Source organism: Muntiacus reevesi, chromosome 3 (assembly GCF_963930625.1).
Source record: "Muntiacus reevesi chromosome 3, mMunRee1.1, whole genome shotgun sequence".
Classification (NCBI taxonomy): domain Eukaryota; kingdom Metazoa; phylum Chordata; class Mammalia; order Artiodactyla; family Cervidae; genus Muntiacus; species Muntiacus reevesi.
This window is the reverse complement of record NC_089251.1, coordinates 250,299,143-250,309,427: the sequence shown is the minus strand read 5'-3', so window position 1 is coordinate 250,309,427 and position 10,285 is coordinate 250,299,143. Positions and strand designations below refer to the sequence as shown.

The window sequence follows — 10,285 nt, the reverse complement described above, 5'->3', positions numbered from 1 at the left end:
AGAAGCCCTCACACCACTAGAGTAGCTAGCCCCACTTACCACAACTAAAGAATGCCCACTACACAAGACTTGGCACAGCCAAAAACAAAAAACCCAAATACTTACAGTACCTTCCAACATCTGGAATCCCCTTTCCTCTAAATTGCTTATTCACATAACTGCTTAACTCCAATTTTTCTCCAAGGAAAGTTGATTCTCCTCACCAGTCACCTGCTGCTTATCCCTAAAAATCCCAAGTGGCAGTAAAATTTCCCACACCTATTCTTCATGTGATGTTTCCCACTGAATAGAATCTACAACCTTTAACTGATAATGTGCAGGCTCATTCATTCCAGGTTTCCTTTTTTACTTATTTGTAATGTCCACCTATTTCACTACTGAAGTCACATGAACATTGTGAAGTGACAAAACAACACACACGTTTCTAAAAATATTTTAATGAAAAAGTTCTTTCTGTAAACATTTCATTATACTACAAATAAAACATTTGAATCCATTACAGACCACCTCTTAAAGTCTTATAAACCAGAGTAAAACATTGAGATTTAAAAGAAATCTTGAATATTTGAAATAGGCTAACAATCCTTACATTACCCCTGCACATTAGCATGCTTACTCACTACTTTGTGACAATTACTGGAATTCCAAGAGATACTGGCATTAGAAATATTTCAAATTGTGACTTACATAACAAGAACCCTTAAAACCAATTTTATTTCAACTGTTCAGTTCAACAAATGGTCCTTTTTACCAAATTTTCTTCTTTAGGACATCAGTGTAAATTTTTTTTTTTTGAAGAAATGTAGTGTGGGAAGCTGTAACCTAGGAGTTTTGACAAAAGGTTTGCCTTGACCATCTCTTGTGTTACTTGTTTACTGGTGTTACGAGTTAAGAGCATTGTATTTTTCAGAAATGACAGTGGAACTACATTTAAATAAAATCACTTTATTTCATAAAATCGATGGACTGGAAAAGAACAATGCCTTGTCTTTAAAAAAGAAAATGTTTCATTATCTTAGGAAATTTGTGTCATTAAAAACCATGTTGTAAAGAAAAATTATTAAAAAGGCTATTTACCTTATTTAACACTTCTATGATGTATAGAAACTCAGCCCTGATTTAGTCCGAGACCCAACCAGCCATTCTCTGAAAATAAATCTGTGGCAAACTACTCTTGTTTATATGTAAGAACTTGACTTATAATTTAGAAGCCAGTTTTATTTTAACCGTCCATCCCCTCCCCCTAGTGTTATTTTAAAAAGTGAATTAACACCAAATCTCAAATTTTAACAAGCCCTTTTGGGGCAGCAATAATAGCCCTTATGAACAATCAGCATCTGACTTTGTATAGCAATGCAGTAATTATTTTTTAACTACTCTTTGGGAAAGGTTGTCTTTTAGAAAGGAGCTTTAGTTTACGTAGGGCCCCACTACTTCTGGTTAATGGGTCAACAATAAAACCAAAGGAGAACCAAAAGTTTATCCTGTTAGTCCAAGTAATTCCCTGAAGTCATATGCAAGAGAACTTACTTATGTATGAGGCCACTTGAATGAAGACCATTTTTAGATCTGTATGATCTGACAGTTTTGAAAGTTCATTCCAGATGGTTTTTTTTTCCCCTAGAATGAGGATTGAAGTGTAATGCTTCTGTTACAAGTCATGCTTGTTACAAAAATTCTTTAAAAAATCTGGTCACTCTTGCCAAAAATTGACTTTATACTAAAGACACCAACAATGAATTGTTCATATCTGACTCAAGATCAACACCCATGGGTTTTGCAGAGAAAATCTTAAAACCGTTTAAAATGTGCTGGATGTGATTCCTCAAGACAAAGCTTTCAGCTGAACAAGTTTGCCAATGTATCTAATAGTTTTAAAATATGTAAACTCATGGGGAAACAAATGGTGTCATCAGGCTTTACTGTGAGCTACAAACCTTACCCAGCCAGAAACCTTCGTATTTAAGATGGTAGGAAAGACATTCCTCATTTAGGCAAGTAGGGTTCTCATTCAACCTGCAAATCAAAAAAATTACTCTTACCTTGCTTTACAAAAAATTACTCTTTAATTAGTGAAAAAATTCAAATTCAAACCTTACCTAATGCTTATTGCCCTTCCTTGAAGGTCTAAATGCTAGACCTAGTGACTGTGGCCAACTATCTCTCATTGGTGTTCCAAAAGGCGAAGAGCTCCTTCCTGCTAGACCTTCTTCGATATTTCAGTTGTAATAAGCAGATTTAACTAGCTTTTGGAAAGTTGCTCACTATCACCATAGTATTTTATGCCTTCACTTCTCTGTAGTTGAAGCTCTTGCTGCTGCCTTGTCATTCTTTATTTATGCTGACTTGTCCATACTCAAAATGCTGCTGAAGTCCTGTCTTAGTGAGTCTCGTTTGATCCACACCGTGCTTAAAAAGCACATCTTAGGTCCTTTAAAGCTGGTTAAATCGCTCTCCTCATGGCTTAACTTTTCCACACTGTTCACAAGAACTAAGCTAACAATACAACTTATAAACAGGTCACATACACAGATTTCACCTGCTTATAGGTTGCAAACATCAACTTACTGACAGTATTTTCACTATTAAACTAGTTCCAGAACAGAAAGTTTTGTTAACAGTACAATTAACCTCATATGTCATTAAAGGATACTGTCAAGGTTGTGTCAAAACAATTTCACAAACATAGAAACAGGAAATGTTAACCTCCCCCATTCCTTCAACCTTTATTATATGAATAAAAAAAAACCTTGAGACAATTTAGCTTAATTTTAATAAAATGTTTCCCAAGCATTATTTTGACCAGGTACCCAGATTTAAGTTATGAACATTGACAGTGTCCATTTATATAACCACACTTTTAAGTTGTTAAAGACTTAACCATTTGCTAATAATTAGCCTATTTTCTACACTGCTTATTCACATATGTCCATTAACAAATGGAATGTCTGTTACATTTATTGGTTTGTGATGTGTTTTCTGAAAAACTGCAGTGTCTGAAGACCAATTTCCATGCTGGCATGCATCCAAATATTAATGCACAGAGGCACAGAATTAGAGCAACGAGAGCATAGTCAAACACTAGCACGCCCCATCCCCCCTTTATTGCTTGTTTTGCTTAGTACTTCTTAAAACAAAAAGAATCTCGAATTCAACGTTCAACTGCCAAAGAAACAATAACAACAGGGCACATACTCAGGGCTTGAATGAAATTGTAAACACTAGCTGGCGCAAAACAGTAGACATTGATTTATATATATATATATGTGACCTTATTATCTAAAACTCTTCTCAACAAGGATCTTCCAAACAAATTGTAAACTCATACCAACACGATTTAGGTTCAAGCATACACATGAGTAACAGTGTGTTCTTTGGGATCTTAAGTGAGTACAAGCTAACTATTCAAATTTGAATTCAGGTCTTGGGGGAAGTGAAAAGCTTTTTTGTACTAAGCAACTGTGCTGCAAGTCTACTGCAGTTAAGTATCTGGGATGATTTCCATCTAGACTATCCTTGGTTTTCAACCAGTAAAAGGCAGAGGGTACAAACAGGAAAGCATGCCAGCCAGTTAAGGGTTCAACAATGCATGACTTTTATTCCCTTGCTCTGAGAGCTTGTATCAAAAAAATATATGTTAAACCAAGGAAAATTAACTGAAGATTTACGGGCCTCTTGTGCTTTAAAAAGGAAAAAAAGGTAGCCACTAATTTGCTCAGATACAGCAGGCTTAGTGGTCTTGTATTTTCAAGATTTTAAGAATGTTTCCTAAGGTAGGAGGAAAGGGGAAACATTCACTACCCCTTCCCAGAATTTAAACAGAGGGCAGTAGACATTCTTTACACCCAGAAAAAACTATGGCAGCAGTTCACTTGTGACCAAGGTGAATGTAGAATGGAGATGTTCTAAACACAGCTAGGACTCTCAGCAAAGCTAATACACTAAAATCATGATTACATTTTGAAAGAAAATGCACAAAAACCAAATAGAAATTTTGAGATTTTTTCATTTGAAGGTAAATCTTAATGCTATTAAATTCACAAATATGCTAATTTAAATACCCAATTCTATTATCTAAAACACACATTGCAAACATACAAATATCTATTCTCTCCACATGTCAGAGCCATTCATTTCATGGTTTGGAAATGGGGAGAATAGATTCCCCTTAAACTGCAAGTCAGCAGGTGTTTCTTTACAGTTAACTTTAGCAAAATTCATACAAAATAGTAATTAACAATGATCTTCTTTACTTGTTAACTCACAAGGAAACACCTTCAAAACTGCATTTTGTTAAAGTTTCTGTACTAAAATGTAGAAAAACTGAACTACACAAATATTGAAAAGTTAAAAATTCCTTAATTTTTTATTCCTGGTACCACTACCACAATTTACAGGGCAATATACCTGATGTAATGAAAAGAAAAAGAAAAAGACAAAGCTACAACAGATAAAAGACCTCAGGAATGTACATCTAATTGACACTACATTGCATTAATCAATAGCTGCACTTTTTGCAAACTGTGGCTATGACAGTCCTGAACAAGAAGGGTTTCCTGTTTAAGCTGCAGTAACTTTTCTGACTATGGATCATCGTTCCTTCTGTGGCAGATTTTTACAGTTCCTCTAACGCATTTGGGACGACTGTCTCAAAGTAACCTGCAGCTTTCCTGACAACTCCTCGCTCTCTCTCCTGCTAAGAACTGTAGCCTGTTGAATAATACAGGATAAAAAAATTATTACACTCAGTGAACAATTCCACATATTCTTTTATCATCATTATAAAAACTTAAAAGATACCTACCCTTTTCTTCTGAGTTTTTAGAACCTTCTGCTACCATATCCACCACTTCCACCACCAGATCCATAACCACCTGGAAATACACATAAAAAGATTATAAAGAAATATACATAATTTTAAACTTAAAAGGCAATATAGAATTTTACTAGGAAAAAAAATTATTTACCACCATAGGGACTGCCCGAGCTTCTTCCACCAAAACTACCCCCTTTCATGGGTCCATAATTTGATTGCTGTTGTCCACTATAATTTCCAAAATCATTATAGTTTCCACCACCACCATAGTTACCTGAAATTACAAAGATTTTATTTGTGGCTGACCTACAGAAGTTATTTTCCTTGTCTTTAATATATACATGCATTGCATTATCTTTCGACAATCATGGTACCATCCTGACACACACATTCCTTTCAGATTTCTCAGAACTATCAACCTCTTTCCACCAGAAAGACCTCAGACATACGCAGGAGAGGAATGAGGAGTGAAAATTGCATCATGGAGTATGGAGTAATGATACAGACTTAGTCTGAAACACTGCTGACACATATTTTTAATCACCTAAATCCTGATAACACCTATTCAACATGTCTGCATATTCAATTTATAGTTACCATCCGTCCAGCCTAAAAGCGCCTAAAGTAAAATTCAGGCAACAAACATTACTGTTAAATGTTCCATTTCAAAATGGAGAACACGTGAATACATTTTGCAAATTTACTAAATCATAGCAATGTGAGAAAAATTCAGTTTAACCTTACACTATTTGAGTATTTTCTATTATAAAACATAAAATTTGACCTGTTTTAACATTTTTCTAAAATGCCTTAATGAACTATAAAAACAGTATTGAATACGTAAAACAAGTGAAAGCCTACCACCTCCAAAATTTCCTCCTTCATTGTAACCATCATATCCTCCACCACCGCCACCATATCCACCACCTTGGTTTCCATATCCTGGTCCACCACCACCGTAACCTCCTCTACTACTATAACCAGGACCACCGCCATAGTTGCCACCTAGAAAAACAAATTGGATTTTTAGACAAAAACAAATGTACAATTATAGAATGCCAGTTTACCGTGCTTTTAAGTTCCAGGAAAACAGGCTGATTAACACATTAAAGTTTGGTGATACCTGGTTAATAGAACAGCTACAGTCTGGGGTATTAACCACTAATACAAATGCTTAAATCTTTTGATTTTAAAAAACAGTTCCATTTTTTAAAAAAATCTAAGAAAAACAGTAAACAGTCTCCTGAGAAAAATAATTCCACCTCAATTACCGGTACAATAAATCTTACCAGCCAAAAAAGAACAAGATAACATTAAATCTTAAGGAGAAAAAAGGTCTAGTCTTCTACAGTATTAATTTAGAAGCATACTTTAATAGTAAAGTCACACAAAAATATAGAAACAAAGTCAAAGTGTCAAAGATTACAAAACTCACCATCACCTCCAAATCCATTGTATCCACCATCACCTCCTCCATAACTCCCTCGGCTGCCACCACCTCCACCACCATAGCCTCCTTAAAAAAAAAAAAAAAAGGTGTGAATTAAATGTATATTCAATTTACTACTAAATTTTAAGTAAACACGTTCTGAGAAATAAGACAACATCCTACCTCTTCCACCAAAGTTTCCACCACGGCCAAAGTTACCTCCACCACCTCCAAAGTTTCCTCCACGACCCATAAAGTTGCCAGATCCACCTCCACGACCTTGAACACAGGCAAGAAAGAGCTTTAAAAAACTTACCATCATAACTTATGTATATTTCGTATGCATACGTGATACTACCTACCTCTTTGTGATCCAGCAGACTGCATCTCTTGTTTAGAAAGGGCCTTTTTCACTTCACAATTATGCCCATTAATAGTGTGGTATTTCTGAACTAAAAATTTTTTTAATCAAACAAACAAAGAAAAGTTATTTGATGTTTTTGGAAAAGCACATATAAATGATATCCTTTATTGCTATACAACTTATTAAAACATCATCAGAAGGGTAGTGACTTCTGAGTGGGGATGAGTGTTCTGGGATGTGAAACACATTTACTGATCCAGATGCTGGTTACAGGTGTAGCTACTTCATGAAAACCGAAGCGTACACTTTTCCGTGTTATTTTATGCACAATACAAACTTTAAGCAATTGAACAAGTTTAGAATAGAGCAAACAAACCATTTCTGCTTTCTCATTCAAGTTCTTCCATTCAAATTGCTACTTACCAACAATTTTATCAACTGTATCATGATCATCAAAAGTTACAAAAGCAAATCCTCTCTTTTTTCCACTCTGCCTGTCTTCCATAACTTCTATGGTTTCAATCTTGCCATACTTTTCAAAGTAGTCTCTCAAATTATATTCTTCTGTATCTTCTTTAATACCACCAACAAAAATTTTCTTCACTGTTAGATGGGCACCAGGCTTTACAGAATCCTACAAATAAAAAATATGTAAGTAAAAAAACCTCAAAGTTTTACAGTTTCACTTCATACAACATGGTATTATTAAAATACCTCTCTAGAAACAGCTCTCTTTGGTTCCACTACACGCCCATCAACCTTGTGTGGTCGAGCACACATTGCTGCATCCACTTCTTCAACACAAGAGTACGTCACAAAACCAAAGCCCCTGGAACGTTTTGTTTGGGGGTCTCTCATCACCTACAAAATAAAAATTTTAAAGCACTGAAACACACCTCCGCAGGTCCTCTGCCGTTCTGAGAAACCTTTTTGTTACTTTAATAACTTACCACACAATCTGTAAGTGTGCCCCATTTCTCAAAATGTTCTCTTAAGCTATCATCTGTAGTTTCAAAGCTCAGACCACCGATAAACAGCTTTCTCAACTGCTCTGGTTCCTTGGGATCGTGACCCTGAGGAAAGAAACCAATGCATTTTAATTCGTTTCATAGTTAAATGCAAAGAAAAATGCACAAGACTTTTAATCCCCTACAAATAACAAATTCCTGTACCATTATCACCGTCCAGTTAAAACACTAAAGTAGAATTATACACATCAATTGATTAAAGGGACCCAAACACCAAGAAAACCTATAACCAAACTGAAATGCCAACATCACTTCAAAACTAAAGTGAAGCCCAAGAGAATTCCAGATTTAAAAGTCCCATAATTTTGAGCTACAACTACAAATTCCTGAGGGTAGATTATTTTTGAAGTGGCCACTGAGAAAACCACTTTCTAAGAAATTAGTGTTGTGAATTCAGTATTTTATCTATGCCGTTTCTTTTCCTAACTTCCCCCCTGAATCTACACCTCCCAAAGCATTTAATTTTAAACCACTAAACCGTGAAGCACAACTTACGTTACCAGTGACAAAGGGAAATTTACCACTTTCAAGCAAATAAAGATGTTGAAATAAATATTTCTCAATGAAAAGACGAAACCAGCATTCCCCCTCACCAAAAAAACCTGTGGGGGAAAAAACCTACCACACAAAAATTTCCTATTTGCACTCCTACCACATGGTCAAAATATCAAAAGCAACACTTCACTGGGTCACACAAGCACCAGTTTTGGACTTACGTTAAGTACAGTATTTGATATAGTTTGACAAGAAAGGAGCCCAACAAAACAAAAACTTGAGATTTACAGAAAACCAACATATGGCCTGAACTGTTTTATACTTCAACTAGGTTTTTAATAAATGACACGAACAGCCACTTAATACACATATGCATTAAGATATCGTTCATCCAAAGTGCTTAAATACATTACATTCTAAGGTCTTCCTGTGTCTTCTATAAGTAGAGACGCTAAGGCATTTAATATGAAGAGGCTGTCACATGCTAGGAAAAAATGTTAAACGATTAATAGCCTAAAGCATTAATTCACTTAATTTCACCCTTTCAAGACCCAGTTAAATGCATCTCATTGACGACAACGCAAACTTGACAAAACCACCAACTAGAACCCACATGGAATTATATCAAATGAAAAATTCGACTTTGGTTGCAAGCCTGGAAAACAAATTTCCAAGAAACCACAACCAGAGCCGACCCATCAGAGAATAAAAAAATGAAAATGAAAAAATTTTCAATTTCATATTTTACAACCACACTCAAAATTTCGAGACAGAACACTTCACCCACATGGCGCGAAATTACATGTAATATACTAAGTACTTTAGCAAAAATGGCAGCTCAATAAGTACTTTAAAACAGTAAACTTCAAAAAAAAAAAAAATCGTGTTTCAACCAAGCGCTGCAAGGTACAGAACGAAACATAAAATTCTCCACTGAGAGATCTCTAAGGCCTAGAAATGCGTCGGGAGAACATCACCGAGAGCACTAGGCCCCAAGCTTAGAGGCCATTTGCGGCATTCTCTGCTGGGCCGCCTCCTCCCTCTTCCTTCCAATCCCACGCTCTCTCCCGCGGCGGAGCCAGGCGGCGGCCATTGCGTGCCAATGCGCCATTTCGTAACGCGGCGGCGGATCAATGTCAGTGTGGCCGCCGCCCGCCTGCTCGCTCGCCCGGATGTGCCTGCTCGTCCCCTCCCCTCCCCCACCGCCTCCTCCCAACCGCTCTCGCCGAGGCCCGCCATGCCGCCCTCGGCCTCGCATGCGAGGCCGCGCGGCCAGCGGGCCAGGTCCCCTCCCGAAGTCTCCCCAGCCACACCGCGCCTCCAAGGGACCATTTGTGCAGCCCAGGGAGCCGGCAAGGCTGGCGAGAAGCCCCGAGGAGGGCTCCGAGGCCCTCTCCCCTCCCCCTCCCAGCGCCCGTCTCCACGCAGAGCGCGGGACGGCCGACCCGGTCCACCCTGCCTCCCCGCTCCCACCGAGCCAGGCCCCCCACCTTGCCGGCCACTACCCAGCAACCCCCCGCTCTCCCCCTAATACCTCCTCCCCCCGGCGGCGGCGGCGACGGCCGGAGTCAGGCTGGGGGCGACCGGGCGGCGGTTTTACCTCCATTTTGAGACCGGACTCGCCTCTTCCAACTCGAGTTCAATATGGGACCGAGAGGAAGAGGCGGAGCCAGCCGTCACGTGACGCACTTTCCGCGCGCCGCCGGCCTAGTGGGGGGAGGGGCGAATTAGGAAGGGGCGTGGCCACCTGGGCGCGAAGAGGGACTTGAAGAGTGGATTGGCGGGCAGAGGATGGAGGCGGGGCAGGCCCCGGGAGCGCGCTCGCCTCGCCAACTTCCAGTGCGGCACCGCCCTTGCCACTGTTCGCGCCCGGGCGGCTACGAGGACGTCAGCTGGGGTTTGGCCAATGGCATGCGCCCACGTCGGGAGAACGCCTCGTGACCGCGCGTCACTGGAGAAAAAGGCCTGTTTCCCTTTCTTCTCGCGCCCCTTTCCCCTCCCCCACGTGGGTCTTTTAGGTCTCTGTTACCGAATTCATTTCATTCCAGTGCTTAAATAAAACCACGTTTTTCCTTATTGTAATTTAGAGTTGTAAGAAAGCCCTCTCTGCCCCTCGGCGTCTCCTCGCACGTTTCCGAATGCCAAGGCCTGGA

The 10,285-nt window shown here is 39.0% G+C and overlaps 1 protein-coding gene across 4 annotated transcripts; it reads right to left on the bottom strand.

The window, feature by feature from the left end:
* Positions 1 to 421: 421 nt before the first annotated feature.
* HNRNPA3 (heterogeneous nuclear ribonucleoprotein A3) lies at positions 422 to 9,821 on the bottom strand. Of its 4 annotated transcripts, none has more exons than XM_065931817.1 (11): positions 9,667 to 9,821; positions 7,560 to 7,682; positions 7,324 to 7,470; positions 7,033 to 7,243; positions 6,608 to 6,697; positions 6,429 to 6,524; positions 6,252 to 6,332; positions 5,678 to 5,821; positions 4,968 to 5,090; positions 4,805 to 4,874; positions 422 to 4,710 (listed from the first exon to the last, which is right to left on the bottom strand). In XM_065931817.1, exons 1-10 carry the CDS (start codon positions 9,736 to 9,738, stop codon positions 4,822 to 4,824), a joined length of 1,140 nt encoding a protein of 379 aa, XP_065787889.1. In that variant the 5' UTR covers positions 9,739 to 9,821; the 3' UTR covers positions 422 to 4,710; positions 4,805 to 4,821. The 4 variants fall into 4 exon arrangements, with proteins under 4 accessions (XP_065787889.1, XP_065787890.1, XP_065787891.1 ...); XM_065931818.1 differs by having other exon boundaries at positions 422 to 2,016; XM_065931819.1 differs by having other exon boundaries at positions 5,681 to 5,821.
* Between the last annotated feature and the right edge of the window lie 464 nt (positions 9,822 to 10,285).

Bases quoted from the DNA above. Each gene is read 5' to 3' on its own strand.
- HNRNPA3 (XM_065931817.1), bottom strand. From the start codon at position 9,738: ATGGAGGTAAAACCGCCGCCCGGTCGCCCCCAGCCTGACTCCGGCCGT. The intron at 6,698-7,032 runs GTAAGTAGCAAT...AAAAATTTTTAG, and splicing joins TACAGTTGATAAAATTGTTG to TTCAGAAATACCACACTATT. The intron at 6,525-6,607 runs GTAGGTAGTATC...CCTGTGTTCAAG, and splicing joins GTCTGCTGGATCACAAAGAG to GTCGTGGAGGTGGATCTGGC.